The following is a 20,996-nucleotide window of genomic DNA, read 5'->3' on the forward strand; positions in this document are numbered from 1 at the left end:
TAATATATGTTTAATCAATTAATTATTTGTGATAATATAAATATATTTTTGAATTTTTTCATAATTTATAAAATTATCTTGTATTTGTAAACATAATATAAGTATTCGTTTCCTCTATATTTAGTTGTGGCACGTTCGTCCATATCTATATAATGTAGGGATAAAAGAGTAATTTTGAAATCTTCATTCCGACCCGTTGCCCATCTTGGGGCTTCTTTACTCCTTTGAGTGATTACCTTGGCTCAGCCTCATGGTCCTCGAGATTCTTTTTCTCACTTTCCAAATGTGCGGGCTTTATGTGCTTGTGGGCTAGGGCCGGGGCCGGGGCCGAGGTCCCATCGAATCGAATCAACCCATAACACAATTAGTTAAGATATATGTCATTGACTTAAGTGTGCTTTGGTAGTCTCTTGCAATTTTTTTGAAGTGAGTGCAAACTATGCTCAAAAGATCTACGTTGGTGAGAATAGTCTTCATTCTTAAATACGAGTAGTAAGTAACATGACTGTAACGGCCCGGATCCACCGCTAGCAGATATTGTCCTCTTTGGATTTTCCCTTTCGGGCTTCCCCTCAAAGCTTTAAAACGCGTCTGCAAGGGAAAGTCTGAAAAAGAAAGCCCAAACAGGGCAATATTCGGGCTTCCCCTCAAGGCTTTAAAACGCGTCTGCAAGGGAAAGTCCGAAAAAGAAAGTCCAAAGAGGACAATATTTGCTAGCGGTGGATTTGGGGCATTATAAATGGTATGAGAGCCAGATACCGGACGATGTGTCAGCCTTCTCGCTGTTCCCTGAAGGGGTAAACATGAGGAGGTGTGCCAGTAAGGACGCTGGCCCCAAAGCGGGGGGGTGGATTTGGTGGTGGTCCCACATCGATTGAAGAAAGGAACGAATGTCAGCGAGGACACTGGGCCCCGAAGGGGGTAGATTGTGATGTCCCACATTGGTTGGGGAGGAGAACAAATCACCCTTTATAAAGGTGTGGAAACCTTCTCCTAATAGACGTGTTTTAAACGTTTGAGGAGAAGCCCGAAAGGGAAAGCCCAGAGAGGACAATATCGGCTAGCAGTGGATCTGTAAGTAGAGAATGTCGGGACCATTAGATTCTAAATCTTGGACATGGAGAATTATAACAATCATGTTAGAGCGCATCCAGCCCCATTAGATTCTAAATCTTGGACATGGAGAATTATAACAATCATGTTAGAGCGCATCCAGCCCCAACACATATCTGTAAGTAGAGAATGTCGGGACCATTAGATTCTAAATCTTGGACATGGAGAATTATAACAATCATGTTAGAGCGCATCCAGCCCCAACACATATTCCAAACCTAAAGACGGTCTAGAAATAGAAAAGACAAAAGAACAACGAAAAATTCCATTTTTCAGCGTTTTCTAAGCCAGACATTAAATCTCCAAGTTACCACATCGAGACACTGCAACCAACGTTCATATGCTAGCTTTCGGTTCTTACCTATTTGATTTCTTCGCTTAGCCGTAACTCATACCGACCTCAATTACACGGGTTTTTTTTATAAAAAAAAATCTATAGAAGGAGATATTTAATTTTTGGAATATATTTTTTAAAAAAATGAAATTTAAATAATTTCATTGTCAATGCATATATTGTCGTTTTCCAACAACAGAAAATGGCCTCAAATGTTAATATTATTTTAGAACTCTTCAATATAATAATAAATACATTTGTATATAAATATTAACATATAATATGAACCATAGAAATAAATAATTGAAATAAATTGTAAAATTAAATGAAAATTATTTGGGCCTACGGCAATCTTAAGGGCATCCTCCTCTACCGCTATCTCTGAATCCTTATCCACAGCCATTCTCAAGTTCTTGTTTTCTTCCTTATCTCTTCCATCTACTCTCACAAACTGTTATCTAAATCTAATCGTTCATCTTCGTCTTCTTATTCTTCCATTTTCTGAATTCATTTTATATTCATTTGCGCCTTCTTTGTAATCATTGGAATTGATTTCGAGTGAAGCCCACCGTTTTTTTTTTTTTCTGTTTCTCTCTTCTTCTCTTGAAACCCTCGATTAATCTATGTGCTTTGACGCCTATTTGTTTGATTAAATTGGAGGGTTTTTCTTTTTTTTTTTTTTTCTTTGCTTGATTCGTATGGCTTTGCTTTCGATTTTGTCGGAGATTTTGGGGAAACCCAGAATTGTTGATGTGCTTGGCGAGCTTATGGTGTTGATTGCTCCTCTTTGGATTGCGGTTATTGTTGGAGTTTTGGTGGGGTGGAGTTGGAAACCGAAATGGGCTAATTTGGGACGAGAAATGTTGGATTCTTCAGGTTCGGATGAGTCTAAGTCGACGTCGACTTCCTTCTCGTTGTTGGGGTCAATTCCGAGCTTCAATTCCTTGAACTTTCAGATGCCTAGCTGTTTACTTAGCTCCTTCGATGGAAAAGATGAGAAGGAAACTTCCTCTTCGCCGTCCAACTCCGATTCTGACTCGAGGTTGTTTAGTTCTTCTTTCAAGCAATTATTCAGTGGATTGATTGTTGTTCTTGTTTTAAACAGAGTAAAATTGTAGCTGGTTAAGTTTAGTTTTGGTACTTGGTGGGTTGGAATTGAAAATTGGATTATCCTTTGTTGATATTCATTTCTAACATCTGATTCTGTTGTGGCTCAGTTTGTTAGAACTTGAAGGAGAAAATTTGAAAGTTGTGAATGATGATGATTTGGAGTACCTATGGAAGCTAGTTGAAGAGAAAGATGGAGGACCCGCGTGGATTCAAATGATGGATCGTTCTACTTCGAATATGAGTTATCAAGCATGGAGAAGAGATCCTGAGGTAGCCCCCCTTTGCTACACAATGATTTCAATGCTGTTTTTTAATGGTTGTATATAACAGAGATACCTTGCATCTTGGTCTGGTATAAATCGATTAGGAACGAGTGTAGCGCAGTAGCTGTTGTTCTTGTGGTCTGGATAGCAGCGTAGAGTAGTGATCTCTTCTCACAACCGTCTATCCATCTTCTTAGTTTAGTTTTCCTGTTGTATGTCTAGCTATCTGTCGCATTATCTTACTGTGTTCCGCGAGCCTCCTTGCTTCCTTAAGCCACGGTTATTATTAAGTAAAATATTGTTGAGATTCATATGTAGCTCTTAGCTTGCCAACTGAATTAAAGTTAATATGTTTAACCGATTGAATTATTGTTCATCTATGAATGATCAAGGTATGATATTCAAGTAAAATGAAATGATCATTGCAGTCTTACTGTCTTACATTGTTTTATCAGCCTTGATTTTGTCCATTTTCGCGACACGTAACACTTAGTAGCTTACTTACTGTAATATTTCGCGTTTGTGTGTGGCCTTACCAGACTGGACCTCCACAATATAGAAGTAGAACTGTGTATGAAAATGCAACTCCGGAGATGGTGAGGGAGTTCTTTTGGGATGATGAGTTTCGGTCAAAATGGGATGACATGCTCATATCTGCTAGAACTTTGGCTGAATGCCCAACAACAGGAACCATGGTAGTTCATTGGGTGCGCAAGGTGAGGCAGCTGTTTTCTTTTCTATTTCTGCTAGTGAATGCTATATCCCCCCCCTTTTATTTTCGGTGGTGACGCGGTTTTAATGTGCTTTTTCCTTTTTTCTTTGGTGGTTCAGTTTCCTTTCTTCTGTAGTGACAGAGAGTATATAATCGGGCGACGAATCTGGGAAGCAGGGCGATCATATTACTGCGTCACAAAGGTATAACTTGTAATCATCCGTGTCTCTTGGCATGATATCTTGTCCATGTCTCCTTCTTTGTTACTATCTTTCTGACTAACCTCGTATCGTCTTGATTGAGACATGTTTGGTTCTTACATTAACCCTTCCGTGCGCACTCCCCCACCCCTGTCCTTTTGTGACGTTCGAAAAGTTGTAGCATAAAATCTTTATCTCTGTGATGAATGGAAATACGATCTGCGTGTTGACCCTAAAAGGGTATATTTGTGTTGATATTATAATCAGGTTTTATCCGATTCTAGTTCATTAGTTAACCGGTAAATGTGATGTGGTAGCGGGACATTTTAGTTAGTCACTGTTCCTCTTAACTCGGTGTCACGTCTATCGAATCTATGCTAGGCCTCATGAATAGGTCTGTAGATTTTGCTTGGAGAAGTGCTCTAATGACTGTTGTTCCTCAAGATTTTTCCTAATTACTTTTCTGGCAATAACACGTCGATATATTTTTCGTTGTTTAGAGTGTACCATGTTCCTCTGTACCGAGATGCAACAAACCAAGACGGGTTGATTTGTACTACTCGAGCTGGTGCATTCGTGCAGGTAACTATTTTCTCATCTTTATGTTAAGGCACAATATGCTGTCCTGTTGTGTTGTTGCAACAGAAGGGAATGTGAATCCTTCTCCCTTTTCTATTCCTTATTTTCTTTTCTACTTGGAAGTTAGTTCCTTCACACTTTTCCTCATATTTTTTATCTTCTTACTCTGATTGGATATCGGAGCAGCTGAATCGAAGAAGGGGGACGGACAGCTAACTGCATGCGAGGTTATACTGTTTCACTACGAAGACATGGGCATCCCTTGGGAAATTGCCAAGCTCGGAGTTCGTCAAGGAATGTGGGGAACTGTTAAAAAGATCGATCCCGGGCTACGAGCATACCAAAAAGAGAGAGCATCAAGTTCGTCGGTACCACACTGTGCCTTCATGGCTCAAATCAACACCAAAGTTAATGTAGATTACTTGAGATCTCTGGAAAACAGCTCCCACAATGGTTCCATGGAGGATCAAAGTTCAAACTCATCAGAAAAACCAGCTCGGAAGAACATTCCCAAACTGCTCGTGGTTGGTGGAGCCATTGCTCTAGCCTGCACCATTGACCGTGGACTATTAACAAAGGCAGTCATATTTGGAATTGGCAGAAGGTTCGCCAAGATTGGTAGAAGATTATGAACTGATGCTAGCTAGCAGGCTCAAGCATTTTGTCCTGATCACAATACCCCCCCTCTATACACAACAACCTGCTTATTTGCAATAGCTTTTTGTTTATATTTTGCGTTCGTGTTTGTCCCGGATTTAAAGAGAATAGAATGTCAATACCACGTAGGTGGACGGAGAAAAGAAAAACCGACGTTATCGGGGCGTAGAAATGAAACGAAATGTCTTTAAGCAGCAACCAGAAATGTGTAGGGTCTTAATGAAATCAGTTGGTTGTGTTCATATGATGAGTTGAGTTGGTTTGTCAAAGTGAGTATCAGTTCTTCAATTTGTGGTACCATCAGCATGGGACTGTCAACCCCATAGCACTCCCCGCTAATCAGGGAGTGCCTTCAAAACTACTTTTTGGAGTTTTTTTTTTTTTTTTTTTTTTTTTTTCAAACAATTTTTTAAAAAATGATTTTAATTTTTTAAAGTAATTTGATTATTTCAAAAAGAATTTCTATTTATTACCCAATTAAAAAAAAATAGTCTACTACTTAAAAAAAAATATGAAATAAATTACGGTAAATTTTAAATTTAAACATCAAAAATTAGATTACAACCTATAGACATTTTGTGACGAGAAAAAATATGATATAATTGGGCATAATAATAAAATAGACTAAATTATTTTTATTTTTATTTTCTTTTTTGGAAGTATTGAGAATGAAATAGAATAAATTTCAAAATATAATATTTACTAGTTATTTCTTTTCTTCCATGGAGTTGAAAAAAATGAAGTATTCCGAGGTCACGAAAGTTAGTCAATTTGTTTTTAATTAAAACAAGTGTGTTAGGAAACATGCGGGTCCATTGAGTTCCACTCTCGGGAAGACAAAGTTGGCATAAAGAATCTTCTAAAATATAGTTTACTCATTTCTTCTCTTTTCGACCGCGTCTTCCTTTAATTTTATGTTTAATAGATAGATCTATCAAGTATATATTACTAGAGTAGATTCACAAATGTTTTAAAAAATATTGAACAAGACAAAGTTCCATCCAACACAAATTTAAAATTCAAATGTCTATGGAACACAAAATTAAAAATTTAAAAATTCAATAGATGGCTTTTTAAAATTAAGACACAAACTAATTTCATGAAAGAATAAAAAATAAACCGATTAGCCAATTCATTCTTGCGTCACCTATAGCCAACCTACGTATGCTTGAGCCTCTGGCCCTGGTTGAAGGAGAAAATTTTAGAAAACGGGCAGAGAGTCTTGAGAGCAAGATTTGAGATATTAAAATTGGTGTTATATGTAATGCAAGCAAGAATGCAACAACGGCTTATAACATATAACTATCGGGTAGGGAGAAGTTGACAATGACGTAGATGAATAAGATATACCAGTACAAACAAAAAATTATTTATTTATTTTTTATCCATTCCGGAAATAAAGATTATAGGTTGAAATTTATCGACTAAAAAGTTATAAAAAGAAAGGAAATAAAATGAATTAAATAGTCTAAGACCTTAGGGTGGGGAAAAAAAATATGCATGAAAAACAGTTGGAGAAGCAAATAAAATAAATGTGAGTTTCCGCGTAAGAACATGAATGAACATGAAAGAACAAATCAAGAACAAATCCAGAACAAATCCAGCCATCCATCCATCCATCCATCCATCGCCACTACAAAACACCAACATAATTTTACTCCAATCCCAATCCCACTCTTTGTTCTTCCTTTTTTTCTATTCGCATCTTTCTCTATGTTTCCACTATCATAATCCCTATCTTCTTCCTCTATAAATCCATCGCCATTCATTTTCTTAACGAAAAGGGGTAGAAACAACCTTCTCCACCGACACCCATTTTCCCAATTCCCCTTCCCTCCGATTTATACCCCAAAAAAGGCCTTCAATCTCATAGAACAGAGCAGAACAGAGCAGAACAGAGCAGAACAGAGTAGAACAGAGCTTCTCTGTGTTTATCGGAATGGGGAACTGCTTATTCGGCGGTGGGTCTGGTGAGATTCAGGGGAAAATCAAGGTAATTACGTCCAACGGCGGGATTATGGAGTTGGGTTCTCCGATTACCGTCGGGTGCATCGCTGATGAGTTTCCCGGCTATGGAATATTCAAAAGCCACGATCTTTTTTGGAACCCATTACCGCACAACGAGGAGCTGCTTCCGGGGAAATCCTACTACTTGCTTCAGAGAAACAGGGGAAGAAACAGAGGAGAGACAGAAGAAGGGGAAATGGGAATGATAAGGGCGCGTGAGGGGCACGTGAGGTCGAATAGTGTACCGGAGGCGACGGCGGCGGCGGCGGCGGGTATGGCGCCGTACAGAATGTCGTTTGATTATCAGGGGGTTTTGAGGAGGTCGCAGACGGAGGTTTTTTCGAGGAGCAGTGAGAAGAACGGCGGGGGGGTTTGGAAGGTGAAATTGGTGATTAGTCCGAAGCGATTGGTGGAGATTTTGGAGGAGGAAGGTCACACTCAGGAGTTGATTGAGAGCGTAAGGACTGTGGCTAAATGTGGAAGTACTAGCACCAGCAGCAGCTTTTCGTCGTCCATGGCGTTTTCCGATCACTGGAGTCTGTCCACCACCGCCAACGCTACTCCGAGCGCTTCCTCCAAAAGTGGCGGCTTGCTGGAGATCTTGTTAGACGAACACGACTCTCCACAATGGTATGATATTGTCCACTTTGAGCATAAGCTCTCATGGCTTTGCTTTGGGTTTCCCCAAAAGGCCTCAAACCAATGGAGTTAGTATTCCTCACTTATAAACCCATGATCATTCCCTAAATTAGTCGATGTGGGACTTCTATCATCCAACACCTCCCCTCGAACAAAGTGCGCCTCCCCTTAATCGAGGCTCGACTCCTTTGGAGTCTTAGTCATTTTTGACTGCCTTCGAGGAGGGGCTTGGCTCCTTTTCTTTAGGAGTTCTTTGTTCGATATTTGAGGATTTGAGGATTTATCAATCTATTGGCACGACTAAGTTTAGGGCATGGCTCTGATACCATGTTAGACGAACACGACTCTCCACAATGGTATGATATTGTCCACTTTGAGCATAAGCTCTCATGGCTTTGCTTTGGGTTTCCCCAAAAGGCCTCAAACCAATGGAGTTAGTATTCCTCACTTATAAACCCATGATCATTCCCTAAATTAGTCGATGTGGGACTTCTATCATCCAACAGATCTAACAGTAAATAAGTAATTTTTCTTCTTCCCATTTGTTAATTATGCCTTTTGCATATCTTATATGTAATACAGAGTATACAAACTTTAATATATGTGTATTATCATGTTAACATGGATATGTATTAATGTTAGCTACATATTTGATAGAAACGGATATTAAATATGATACATGTTTGTGTTCGTTATTCCTTTTGTCATACCATCTCGTGATTAAGCATTGATAAGTTTGAAACCGTAAATACTATATCAAAATTTTGACATTATGAGTGAGAGATTGAGATATCTAAAGGAGGTACGAAGACCATCATAAAGCCTAGAAAACAAGGGCAGTCGGCCTTCATTCACGACATCACAATTGCAGCATCCATAAATACTATAACAAGTTCATTCCGGCCACTTTCTTTTAAGTCATCATAGATTTAAGAGCAGTTGTAATCTAGACATTTTGAGTACAAGAGCTCGAGATATCTAGAGGTACGAAGACCATCATGAAGCCTAGAAAACAGGGGCAAACGAACCCTTTACACGGTCGACCTTCATTCACGACATCAAAATTGCAGCATAACTTAATGATAGGTTTGAATTCCGACACAATTATTGTATTGAACACTATTATTTTCAAGCATGTGCTTGCTGCCTCAACCATGAAAACAAGAAGAAATGAGCGTATTCAATACTTCCATTTTTGCAAACAGCTAATCAGAGTATTCAATCCCTCAAAAAAGAAAAAAAAAGTTCCAAATTAGAGAAACTTAACAAATTCAAATCATTCTTTAATCGACATCACATCATGTAACCTGTACTGATCATTCTACAAATCGACAAATACAAGTGAGAGCGACGAACTCGGACGAAAATCACAATGAATATGACTAAGGTATCTGCGGAAGAGTGCAGACATTACCTATAGGGCTGTCCAGTGGGGGGGTAACCTGATTGTGGATAGCCCGGAGCTGGATAGCCAGGAGCTGGATAGCCTTGAGGCTGAGGATAACTATAGGGCTGTCCATATGCAGGTTGTGGTGGATATCCGACCGAGGGAGGAATCGGTTGATCGATCCGAGACATAACTTGAGGAGGAGGCACTGCCATTACTTGCGGTCCGAACATGCCGTCTCTCTTATCCAGCTCAATCTTGTGTTGAGTCTGCAAACCACCACACAATTAGCTAATGATTTATCATTTAAATTTTGATACCTGAAGAATCCTTTCACTCATTACCTGCATACATGCGCAAACCCTGTTGAAAGAAGAATTATTAGTATCTTGAGCATGAATGCGGAGAATAATAAGCAAGATTTGGAAGGGGTGAGCTTACGAGCAGTAAACCATATCAGACAAGCAAGAAAGTAGCTGAGAAGCCTCTTGAATTTCTTCACTTCCTACTATCATTGCAACGATGGAAAATATACATGCTATTTGTTGTAGACAGAACATAAAACCCTGAATAATTTGAGAATGCATAAATAGAAGGCACTGAGAATTATAGAGAGAAATTGAGAGATAGAGCTGGTAGCACATACAATAATGCAATTGTCACATTGTGTTGTCTGTATGTTGAATTCGTCTTGCAACAAGAACCGAGTTGAAGCCACTGAGTTCCCAAAGCAGAGGAAAACCTTGAAGATCGAACATATATTAATTAACTGTTGTGGTGCTGAAAGCAAGAATAAATTTGGAATGTCTAATATACGAATCGCACGTACATATGCTATTTTCCAATCTGTGAACAGCCCAAGTCCATCGTTAGTAGATATTGTCCTCTTTGCGTTTTCCCTTTCGAGATTCCCCTCAAGGTTTTTAAAACGCATCTGCTAGGGAGAGGTGGTTTCTACACCCTTATAAAGAATGCTTCGTTCCCCTCTCAAATCGATGTGGGACCCCCCAATCCACCCCTCTTCGAAGCTCAGCATCCTTGCTGGCACTCATTCCCTTTCTCAAATCGATGTGGGACCCCCTAATCCACCCCCCTTCGGGGCCCAACGTCCTTGCTGACACACCGCCTCATGTCCACCCCTTTTGGGCTTAGCTTCCTCACTGACACATCGCCTGGTGTCTGGCTCTAATACCATTTATAACAGCCCAAGCCATACCGCTAGCAGATATTGTCCTCCTTAGGCTTTCCCTTTTAGGCCTCCCCTCAATGTTTTTAAAACACGTCTACTAGGGAGAGGTTTCCACACCCTAATAAAGAATGTTTGTTCCCCTCTCCAACCGATATTAGGATCTCACAATCATTTGCTTCTCGTAGAAGCAGATATTTTTCTGTGGATGAAGTTCAATAAGAATCCACAGATACCTACCTACCACTCTCAGGCCACATCAAGTCCAATACAAAAGGGACAATAGGTTTTGTTTTCTTCACTTCCTAAAGGTAAGCAAACATAAAAAAATTGTGGTACTATTGATTAATGCACGCATCCACTTTATTCTGGAAAACATAAGATTTATTGATATACATACACTCCAAAGCAAGTATTAGATAAATAAAAATATTCCAAATGAAAATTTGTGTACCTCTGTGCCAAGGCAAAATTCAGGGCATTTGCTTTCTCCACACCTGCCACTACAAGGCATATAGCCTGCACAGCATACATATCTATGGAAAAAGAAAACATGAAAATCACTCAACAAAACCAAATCACATCCTAACTTTTTAGGAAGTCAAGAAAACAAAATGAATTACCTTGACATGTCATTATATAGAGCTCTCTTACGAAGCATATATGATACACAAGGCCCACTACAAGAAGGAACAAACATGCAGTTACTACATGAAACCAATGCTTTGGCTTTTAAAGAAACAAATAAAAGTTCATGATTTCTCACTGATAGGGCTAAATAAAAAATTACGTTTCTGGGATGTAAAGAAAAAGAGATGTTGGCACAATTTACTTTGCACCAAAGACGGGTGAAAACTCCACCTCTGCCAATATAAACCCACAACAATCATCTTTTAACTTCGACAGTATCTTCCTAACCATTTCATGAACACAAGTAGCAAGATTTCCATTTTTCATTCCCCACTTTTATCCAAACACCACATGAGGAGATGAACATCTAATGAATAATGGCAATCCCATTTTCAAATTGAAGGTAAAAATCTTTAGTAGTAACCTAATCCTTCACTACACAAAGTAATCTCGCTAGATCCTTGCCACCCCGAAGCCTCGTCGGGATGAAATGTGTAGAGAGAAACAGCAAAGATGGATAATCTCCTACAACACCATCAACACCTTAAACTAGTTGCAAACGAAACACCGTTATATTTCCTATCAAGGGTTCATCTAATGTAAGACGATCTTTGATTAAACTCATTAAATTCAATTTGCTCAATTGACGTTGATTTGAAGGATATTGACCCTTCTAAATTGCATAACCAATGAGTCGTAGACTTTGGTTTGACAATTGAGTCTAATCGTTGTTATGCCATCAGAGTGCAGATTATAGGAGCTAGGGACGGAGACAAATCATCGGCTCTACGAAATTCCATCAGCGCAATCATAAAAATTTCACAATCACCACCAAGTCAACGCAAAAAGAAAACGAGTCAACGCCTCTACATTTATCTAGAAAATCAAGATCTGGAAAGAGCCAAGACAATCCCATCACAATCAGAATATCAAGGAGAAAAGACAAGCCAAAACCCCTATGAAATGGAAAGCAAATAGCTCAATAAACACAGATAAACGAACTACGCGAATAAAGCAGATCCATGAGTAAATTCCAAGAAGTAGAAGAACACGACAACAGAAAAAAAGAAATTAAAAAACCACCACACTCACCACCACAACGCAAGGCAGCAATCTGCAATCAAAGATTAACCCTCATCAGAAAGCAAACAAAATCAGGCGAAGAACAGCACAAACATGCGAAGATAGAGAGACAGAAGAAAGCGATAACTTACAGGGAGTGTCAGCCTGAATAGTATGCATAAGGTCAGTGTGCCAGAGATTACGATAACTCTGGCGGAGTTGCATCTTATCAAGTTGTTGCTGCTGCGCTGCCATGGCTGCACTACCAAGATTTCCAGCAAAGGTAAAATTGCGCTTGAAAATTCTTGAAAGAATCAGAACTGAGCCGGGAAAAAGAGGGTCTAGGGCAGAGGGGATTCTTCGAGGATCGAAGAGGAGGGAAGACGGCCCACCACGCACCGGAAGCTTCAAATTAAAACAGCTAGACTGGTACAACTGTACAACCGGCTGAACCAAAGTTTACGCTTTTTTTTTTTTTTTTTTTTTTTTTTTTTTTTTTTTTTTTTTTTTGCTTTCTGAGAAATAAAATAATAAAAGTAAAACAATGTGTCGGCTGCATAACATATAACATATATCAATTGGGCAAAAAAATAATACAAAACTCGCCCAGAAAAATAGAAACCAGAAATTCAACAGGCTTAAAATAATTCTTATTCTTTTTTCAACACGTTTTGGTCAACTATATATCTTATCTAGTTGAAATATGTTAAAATTAGTAACTTTTTGTTTTAGATTTTAGTTAACTATAGGATATCTTATCCAGTTGAAATATGTTCAAATTAGTAAATTTTAGTTAACTATAATATATCTTATCGGAAATAGATTCAAATTAGTAAATTTTTATTCACTATAAGATATCTTATCCCGTTGAAATAGGTTCAAATTAGTAAATTTTAGTTAACTATAAGATATCTTATCCAGTTTAAATAGGTTCAAATTAGTAAATTTTTGTTCACTCTAAAATATCTGGTCGAAATATGTTCAAATTAGTAAATTTTAGTTAACTATAAGATATCTTATCCAATTGAAATAAGTTCAAATTAGTAAATTTTTGTTCACTATAAGATATCTTATCCCGTTGAAATAGGTTCAAATTAGTAAATTTTTCTTAACTACAAGATATCTTATCCCGTTGAAATAGATTCAAATTAGTAAATTTTTGTTATAGATTTTAGCGAGAAAAATTACAACACCTAATTTTTTTAAAAGGGTTGAAATCTTTTTTACGAGATTTATTGTTGACAGACAAATAAGATTATAATAAATTAACATGTTGTATTTATATTACATTATATAGAAAAATTACACAACTTACACCAAATAGGTTCTATCTATATACAAAACTACAATGTAACCCCTTAATACACTGAATTTTGGCCTACAATTTGAAGGTATGTCATATTTTATCGACTTAAGCTTAGAAAATTAAAGCCAGTTACAACATATTCGAAAAGTTTAATGATAAAATATAGCACAGTAATTAGTAACGACCCGATACTCCAAATAAGAAAAAGAATAAAAAAAATTACACAATGAATAATGAATAAGTCCACGTAGTGGCACATTCCTTACAATTAAATTAATAATGGATATGGATCGAGTAACATAGAAATATCCAAGTAAGAACAAAGAATACAACATAATCTGTACAACAATTAGGGAGAAGCTTACATTATGAAACAACCTTCACTCTTTGTCTCCAAGGAGGGGATCGCTCGAGCATTGTGGCGTGGAGTGAAATTAAGACCAAACATTTCTCTGGAGGCCTGATCTGGTTCTACATAGTTAACAAGTTTTGCAACAACGGTTGCGCTTTTTGTTATGTGATCCATATCTTTTGTATCATTCCATAGAAGGTGAACCAATTGCAATCTCCTGTTGTTAGAATCCAATTCAATGCCCCATTCTGTGAATAGGGCCTCTCTTTGTTTCCTTGAGAGCCTCTTCTGCATTTCTCTGCACAACATTTGCCTCTCCCGGTGAAGCGCCTTCAGACTGATCATAGAAGGGATTTCATTTTAGTGAACAGACCAGGTGGATTTTAGAGGAAAATGTGATTGGATTTGCATTTAGCTTACCTCGATGCTGGTGTCAGTGTTTGGCCATTTTCCACGGTTTGATTTCCCTGAGAAAATGAGTCCCTGAGGAAGGATAGTCTCCTGAACTCTACCTCCATGTAAATAGAATCAGCTGGATCACCACCCTTAAATAGAAGGAAAAAGTAGGTTCTATGCACCAATGAGACATTACAAATATGCCACAGTTCAATTATGTCCTTTTGAAGCCTTCTGAATTCCGAAGGCCATTCTGAAGGACTTATCGCGTCATTATGGATTGGATCCACGCCGACGTCTTCCACGTTCTTCGCAGGTTCGAAGGGCTTTGGTTTATCCCCAAGCGCCTAGAATACGAGACAAACATGTTAAACAAAAATCCTCCAAAAACATTCGTATAGGAATGCATTGAAGAAAGTAAAACAACTGATCTAGTCCTTATTTAAGGTTATTTTAATGTTTCTAAGTGCTTTAAAAAAAACCCATAGGCTGTAGTCAATAGCTTTATCTCCAATAGAATAAATATTTAGCATCCATACATTAGATTATTATAAAGGACACGTAGACCAAAGAAGTACTCACCGCTGCATCAAGAAGATGCTTTTCACTTTCAAGGTTGGATATCTGCGTTGTTATATCAAGAAGTTGATTTATTCTCTCAAGGTTGGATATCTGGTCATGTTCTAGGTCTGTAGCTGGAGTGGTCGCATCACTTTTGTCGTCTTCTAAAACATCAAGATTCTGTTCACAATGCTCGTCTATGGAAGCACTCATCTGGGAAGTTTGAGAATAAGTTACTGACGACCTCTCAGTCTCAACATCATATTTCAATGGAGCACGGAAACTCTCAGGTCTCCCTATGAAGTCTTCTCCAAACCAAATTGGTGGTGTGCTCTGGATTTCCTTGATGTTCTCTGTAGATAAGGTTCTCATAAGACTGCCATTACAACTTCTACTCCTAGTTGGATTTAATCGTCCAGAATTACTCATATCTTTCTCTATATTCCATGGAGAAGGTTTCTCTGGTGATGGGATTACATAGAAGGGACTGAAGTTGTTAGGCTTCCTATCTTCGTCTGCAGGGTATGATTCTATTGGATTTAATCGTCCAGAATTACTCATATTTTTCTCTATATTCCATGGAGAAGGTTTCTCTGGTGATGGGATTACATAGAAGGGACTGAAGTTGTTAGGCTTGCTATCTTCTTCTGCAGGGTATGATTCTAATTTCCATTTGTTACTTTGCTCTTTATCAGCTACGTTCGAGGTTGTTGTGTTCGGTACAGGAGACGGAGTGGCAGAATCAACATATCTTTCTGGACTAGAATCTGACGTGGTAGAAACTAAGTATCTATTCATACTTGATTCTTCCATCTCAATACATCGCACTTCCTTGCAGATATCCTCGGAGTTCTCACATGGCAATTCTTCTACCTCCTCCGTATATGATTGGGTATCAACCAAAGAGGGAACTATCGATGATACTTGTGGAGGGGATTTACCTAGCAGGACGTCCTTTTTAACTTCAACAAGATGCACAAAATGATCATCAGAACTAGTGCTCTGTCCGCCTGAATACTGAGATGCATCAAAAGATCCAGAAACATCACCCAGGATTTGAGAATCTATCATTACTGTTGTCTCAGATGGGCGACTATCGAAGTCCCAGGAAGACCGCGCCCGTAATCTTGGGTACTGATCATCCAAATCTGGCTGAAGAAGATGCAAATAACTTAACATCAAATAAATAAGCTTTTTTTATCATGGCACAACAGAATGCTTTATTCAAAATGTAAAATGGCATACCGATGGCATTGAAGATTTATCCTCTTCAACCATTTTAAGCAGATCCTTAACCTGAGATTGAGCATGGTCTCGTTCCATGGTAAGCTCACTTAAGTCCTTTTTTAGCTGCATGACGAGACAAACAAGGAAGAGCAAAGGAATAACTTAGACCAAGTATCACTCTATTGCCCTCCAAGAAAGTAAATGTTAGAGAGCATTCTAATGGTAGCACAAAACATATCAATAAAATGGTGTGAATAAACACAAGCCTAACCATATAATTGCAGTATTTTATTATGCCTGAAAAAGTTGGACACCTCTAACCATAAAAAATAGTCATTTTTTGTTTCAATATGGTTTTGTGAAGTAATTTTTTCTTATTGTGTCAAAGCATGTCCCAGAAAAAATAGCAGCAACCAAGTATTGACGATGAAATAACATCAGAGAGCTTTCGCACCATGTCATTTTCAAATTATATAATTTTTTTAAGGGAGCTATATGTATGTCACTTGCACCATATAGTTGATGTAAATTGATTGAACGCAAACTAACATGTGAATTTGAATTTTATCCACATCTGCTAAATTGAACAGATTATAAAGTTACAAATGATAAGTCATAAATTCAGTGTCAAAACATGCAAAAGATTAAAAAAATAAAAAAAGGAAAGAAAATTACCTTTTCAATCTGGAGATCTTTTTCTCTAACTAATGTGATATCGGGTCTTTCAGAAGTTTGTCCAGAGCTTCTTAACTCCCTTTCCAATCTTGCCAATTCTCTTTGCAATTGTTTCACTAGAGCCTTATCAGACACAACTACGTTTACCTGAGCATTAGTAACAACTTCTTTAGCACAACTGGCAAAAAGGAGTGTGTTTCTTGATTGCTCAACATGGACTTGAGCAGGGCTCATGGTACAGATGATCGCAGTTCTAGCATTGCCTCCCAAGGAAGATTGCAATATACGAGTTAACTTCGAATCCCTGAAAGGAATATGTCCATTTCTTCCCTTACTGCATCCAACAAGGAGTTCGATATGTCAGCAAGTGCGAACTTACAAGAGGAACATGTAAGGAGCTAATAGAAAGACCGTGTTTAAAGTACTATTTGGTTCCCCACTTACTAATTTTATTTTCTTATCTATACTTATTAAACATTCAAATTTTGGCCTTGTACTTTCAATAAAACTTAAAAAGGAGTTCCCACTGTTAGTTTGCTATTACCTCAGTTAACCTTCCTCTGATTTGGCAATAAGAATCTGTGTTCCGGGAAGAAGATATGATCTACTCTGGCAGGTTTTCACCCACACGGGCGTTAAGAAAATATCTTCTATAAGGGGGAGAGTTTCCCAATCCCTCGATAGTTAAGTTTATTACTTTCTTATTGTGGCGCATACCTTTCTCTCTATATCAGTCATCATATCCACTGGAATAAGAGCTCTCTAATGCGCTGACCAAAGAGAGAAGATGGATAACAAAAAAGGAAACAGGAAACCGGGGAAGCTAAGTCGGAACTGGGAAAGATGTGAAAGATTTTGGCCATGGAAAAGGGTATGACCATATTGCTTAAATGTATTTGCACTAGTAGCTGAAGAGATGAGAAATAACAAAGTAGACGTTATCAAAACCTAGAGGGAGTTTGAAGGAGAAAGGAAAAAAAGGCTGAACGAGGAGTCAAGCAACCAGTGAGGAGAAGACTCCAAAGTACTGGAAGATGTTGGAGTCGCTTCATTTCGATGGGAGTGGTTCCCATGGGAGAACTTCCAGGTGAATCGCATATCTAAAATCGGCTAAGATGAAGGCAATTGTATTGTTTTTGGCAAGAGAGGCCCTCGTGTGATTCCTTTCTATACCTTGACCAAATTGGCACCGACAATGGAAAATCAATTGTCGTTAATAAGGACAAAAGGTTCAGTTTATACTGTTTGAAAACTTGAGAAACTATGGTAAATGAGAAGTTGCTGCCTCCTCTAAAGTCAAGGGATTAAACCGTTCTAATTTCTTCACTCTATAAAATCCGGAAACATTCGGCGGACCAATTGAAGGACGTTAGAAACAATTCAATGATCACATGCACATCAAACCATAATGAAAAAGGGAAATTATATGCTTAACATGGAAGTAGAAAGAGAAAAATTGCACGAAGTACCTGAGCTTACGAATAACAGTCCCAAGAGTAAGCAAACTACGATTTATGTGACAACCTTCTTTCAGACGTGCACCAGCTGATAACGACTGAGATGCACGTTCACTTCCAGCCAGATCGACAAAATTCTGCATCCATGCATCATTTCATTTAGTTTATTTATTCACCGTTTAAATCAAATCCATCGCTTCTCAATTTAATAAAAACGTTGTGTTTATACCACGGTAGCTGTGAGAGAACTCGACTTGCCGTTGCCTAAGAATTCACGAGCTGAGCTCTGAATTGTCTGGAAGGCAGGCATAATCAACAGTATTACTTCAAGTAAATATAAGAATTGACAACAGCAAAGGCGACAATATCAATACCAATCTAAGAATCTGATGAGATCTGGAGCTTGCTTCATTCAAAGATGTCTCCCCTATCTGCCTTTGAGCTGCAAAAATATACCAATAACATCATACAACCAAACAAAACTTGTTCTTGCTTGTTCTTGTAAAGGCGATAAGATTTGAAACTGCCATTACCTTCGCAAAGAGATAAAAGTTGTTTAAAATGATTCCTGTCCCTCAGAGTTTCCTCTGTGAGTTTCTCAACCGTGGTTCCCCTCTATCAAAATAACTTTAAAAAATCAAAGATCATGAAATGAACGTACTCGGAGAGAAGATGAGGGAAAGATAGACTTGCTTAGTTACCTCTGAATCATCCAGGAGTCTAAGGGGAGTGTTGTCTAAGCCAAGGAGGTCCCTCACAGATTCATTATATATCTCAATGGCAGAAAATTTCAAAAGAAATTCCCTCTCCGAGTGCTTGAGAAAAGTAAAAGAAAACAAAATTAGATCAAAGAGAATATTATACCGAACCATTCATTACCATTACTTAATCTACCTTCTTTATGTAGTCATATATATCTGCCATAGCGTAATCGGTAATTCCACTCATGGTGTACGTTTTCCCACTGCTTGTTTGTCCATAAGCAAAAATAGTTGCTGTACGAACAAAAATACAATGGGAAAGAAAATAAATGTGGAGTTTCATGTTAAATAATCGAATGCAAATAGGAAAAAAAAAAAAAAGTAGTTCTTGTTCGTTCATACAGTTAAGTCCACTGACAACAGAAAGAGCAACTTCCTTGGCGCCCTCCTCATAGACCTTCCGTGTCGAGCAATCGCAACCGAATACCCTGTCTATAGCCGTTCATATAAGAAAAAGGGGCAGCGAGAGCCCAAAACAACAGACAAAAATAAATATTCAGTACCGTCACTGCAGCCATGAATAGGAGAAATTCAACCACTCCCTGTTTCGGGAAATGCTCGATTTGAAAAATGAAAACCCAGAACAGAGAATTCAAGGAAAAAAAGATCAAATTTGATGTATGTTTACAGGAGGCATCGGCTTACCAAATGTATACGCGGATGGATACACGGAGCGTTCAGCCAACGAAAGCGCATTCCGGAATATAACAGTGTTGTCGTTGATGCATTCCCATTCCGAGACCTCATTCCTTGAAACCTCCTTCTCGTTCAAAGGGCGCAGACGAACTGATACCAAAATTCTCTCTTCACGCCCACTTGTCTCTTCCATTATTAGCTCTTCGCCACCACCAGCGCCCATTTCTCGCCGTCTCCTCTTGCTTCAACGCCGTAAACCTTCAATAACTAAGAAATTGAGACCATTCATAAAGGGATCTATTATTTTCTGCCGATCAATGTATTACAATTTAGACACAACAACGCACCAAGTGATGTTAGGACCTTATGCAGCAGTAGGGCCGACAGAACCTCACTGCCCTGCCTCCTCAATGATCTGCACCAACAAACTAATCATGAGTCAGACATTGAGTGCAAATTCGCATACATTTTTTTCAGCGTTTTCGTCAGAAGCATGAACCTAGATTTCTCTGTCTTTTTTACTATTAGAAAAATCGACAGAACATGTGCATACTCAGGATCACAAACAACCATCCATCAATTTATTCTATTATATAAACAATTTGGAGTTTTCTGATTATGTTCCATGTTAACAGACTGTCAACGACTTCGAGTCTCCCCCATTCATTTTAAATCGTTTTCCAAATCATTTGATAATTGTAAACCACCTTTAATCTCAGCTTCGAATATTCTACAATCAATTTCAAGGAATGTTTGTGGCCTCCGCAAAAATCTTCACAACCACGATAATACTCGTTACGATGTGGAGGCAGAGGAAGTTCCAGCTTCGATTCCCGTAAATACGATTGGAACTTGGTTTCTCCTCTTCTAGCTGTTTCACAGGTTATCCCAAATTTATCCTAAATTTATCTCAATGTCGACGCTAATAACAAAACCACAACAGAATTCAAAAACAAAAAAGAAAAACCATAACGAATTTTCCGCGAAAACAGAAACAGCGTTACCAGAATATAGGTAAAAACAACGAAATATTCCACAAATTTCCAGCTAAACCGAATGCGGATGGCCAGAACGAAACAGAGATAAGAATCAAAGATCATGCAATGCCGCATACCTACACTAACGCAATTGAAAACAAATCGAAAACCGCGAAGTCAAACTTGACCATTTCAACGTAGACCGAAGAAACGGAGCAAATGGTTGAGTAGATAGAAACTTCCGTCCAGAAATTTACACCAAACCGATCCTCTGTTACAAATCCAAAGCAGAAACAAAGAAACTAGGCTAAACAAGAACAGAAAACCGAATTCCAGCTAGAATCATGCAACAAGTAGAGAAAAATAAAAACAGGAATTGAAAAACAGTATAAGTCGAGTGAAACTGAACTGAAAGAACGTGGAATCCAGAGAAGGAAGATCACAAACTGTGGGGTACTGGAACTGTTACAGGCACTGAAAAAGAGGTCTGAGCGAGAATGGAAGCAGTCTCTGTCTTCCGTTTTTCTCTGACCGTGTGTTCTGGATCTGGATATCACAGTGGGTCTGCGTTATGAGGTGGAGATGAGAGGAAGAAAGAGACGGCGATGGAATGGTTATGGCGTCGACTTCCGGGGTTAGGTGTTAATCTGCAACTTTCGCTCGTAAAATTATGTTTTTATTTGCCTTTCCATTTAAAACTGCCGCGCCAAAGGGTTCATTTCGGTTGCTTGCTTTTTCTCAATTTACCATTTTACCCTTCACTACCTGG

General features: G+C 38.4%; 4 protein-coding genes across 15 annotated transcripts; 2 read left to right on the top strand and 2 right to left on the bottom strand.

The window, feature by feature from the left end:
• The first annotated feature begins 1,859 nt into the window (after positions 1–1,859).
• LOC111810035 (uncharacterized) lies at positions 1,860–5,210 on the top strand. The gene is made up of 6 exons (XM_087117635.1): positions 1,860–2,489; positions 2,665–2,827; positions 3,360–3,536; positions 3,652–3,735; positions 4,233–4,314; positions 4,498–5,210. Exons 1-6 carry the CDS (start codon positions 2,146–2,148, stop codon positions 4,941–4,943), a joined length of 1,296 nt encoding a protein of 431 aa, XP_086973761.1. The 5' UTR covers positions 1,860–2,145; the 3' UTR covers positions 4,944–5,210.
• A 1,310-nt stretch (positions 5,211–6,520) lies between these two features.
• LOC111810037 (uncharacterized) lies at positions 6,521–8,309 on the top strand. The gene has a single exon (XM_023696575.2). The coding sequence runs from the start codon at positions 6,908–6,910 to the stop codon at positions 7,685–7,687; it is 780 nt and encodes a 259-aa protein (XP_023552343.2). The 5' UTR covers positions 6,521–6,907; the 3' UTR covers positions 7,688–8,309.
• Positions 8,310–8,769: 460 nt separating this feature from the next.
• On the bottom strand, positions 8,770–12,289 carry LOC111810036 (uncharacterized). The gene is made up of 8 exons (XM_023696574.2): positions 12,032–12,289; positions 11,910–11,931; positions 10,811–10,867; positions 10,642–10,723; positions 9,648–9,743; positions 9,443–9,567; positions 9,346–9,364; positions 8,770–9,270 (listed from the first exon to the last, which is right to left on the bottom strand). Exons 1-8 carry the CDS (start codon positions 12,132–12,134, stop codon positions 9,025–9,027), a joined length of 750 nt encoding a protein of 249 aa, XP_023552342.1. The 5' UTR covers positions 12,135–12,289; the 3' UTR covers positions 8,770–9,024.
• A 1,127-nt stretch (positions 12,290–13,416) lies between these two features.
• LOC111810033 (kinesin-like protein KIN-7E) lies at positions 13,417–20,821 on the bottom strand. 12 transcript variants are annotated; one of them, XM_087117552.1, is made up of 17 exons: positions 20,637–20,821; positions 20,365–20,498; positions 19,958–20,121; positions 19,598–19,665; positions 19,260–19,517; positions 18,957–19,046; positions 18,748–18,848; positions 18,555–18,668; positions 18,387–18,468; positions 18,228–18,295; positions 18,083–18,148; positions 17,866–17,990; positions 16,397–16,730; positions 15,740–15,844; positions 14,516–15,646; positions 13,958–14,280; positions 13,417–13,874 (listed from the first exon to the last, which is right to left on the bottom strand). In XM_087117552.1, exons 5-17 carry the CDS (start codon positions 19,471–19,473, stop codon positions 13,547–13,549), a joined length of 3,081 nt encoding a protein of 1,026 aa, XP_086973678.1. In that variant the 5' UTR covers positions 19,474–19,517; positions 19,598–19,665; positions 19,958–20,121; positions 20,365–20,498; positions 20,637–20,821; the 3' UTR covers positions 13,417–13,546. The 12 variants fall into 12 exon arrangements, with proteins under 12 accessions (XP_086973678.1, XP_086973679.1, XP_086973681.1 ...); XM_087117553.1 differs by lacking the exon at positions 20,365–20,498; XM_087117555.1 differs by having other exon boundaries at positions 19,260–19,508; positions 20,365–20,821.
• Between the last annotated feature and the right edge of the window lie 175 nt (positions 20,822–20,996).

Source organism: Cucurbita pepo, chromosome 14, assembly GCF_057944985.1.
Source record: "Cucurbita pepo subsp. pepo isolate OVF chromosome 14, ASM5794498v1, whole genome shotgun sequence".
Classification (NCBI taxonomy): Eukaryota; Viridiplantae; Streptophyta; class Magnoliopsida; order Cucurbitales; family Cucurbitaceae; genus Cucurbita; species Cucurbita pepo.

Excerpts from the sequence above, each read along its gene's own strand:
- LOC111810035 (XM_087117635.1), top strand. The coding sequence starts at position 2,146 with ATGGCTTTGCTTTCGATTTTGTCGGAGATTTTGGGGAAACCCAGAATT. Across the intron at positions 2,828-3,359 it reads CATGGAGAAGAGATCCTGAG|ACTGGACCTCCACAATATAG; the intron begins GTAGCCCCCCTT and ends TGGCCTTACCAG. Across the intron at positions 3,537-3,651 it reads TAGTTCATTGGGTGCGCAAG|TTTCCTTTCTTCTGTAGTGA; the intron begins GTGAGGCAGCTG and ends TTGGTGGTTCAG.
- LOC111810037 (XM_023696575.2), top strand. The coding sequence starts at position 6,908 with ATGGGGAACTGCTTATTCGGCGGTGGGTCTGGTGAGATTCAGGGGAAA.
- LOC111810036 (XM_023696574.2), bottom strand. The coding sequence starts at position 12,134 with ATGGCAGCGCAGCAGCAACAACTTGATAAGATGCAACTCCGCCAGAGT. Across the intron at positions 10,868-11,909 it reads TGCTGCCTTGCGTTGTGGTG|TGGGCCTTGTGTATCATATA; the intron begins GTGAGTGTGGTG and ends TCCTTCTTGTAG. Across the intron at positions 9,568-9,647 it reads AATGTGACAATTGCATTATT|GGTTTTATGTTCTGTCTACA; the intron begins GTATGTGCTACC and ends CAAATTATTCAG.
- LOC111810033 (XM_087117563.1), bottom strand. The coding sequence starts at position 19,473 with ATGGGCGCTGGTGGTGGCGAAGAGCTAATAATGGAAGAGACAAGTGGG. Across the intron at positions 18,469-18,554 it reads GACTCCTGGATGATTCAGAG|AGGGGAACCACGGTTGAGAA; the intron begins GTAACTAAGCAA and ends TTATTTTGATAG. Across the intron at positions 18,149-18,227 it reads CTCATCAGATTCTTAGATTG|ACAATTCAGAGCTCAGCTCG; the intron begins GTATTGATATTG and ends CCTGCCTTCCAG.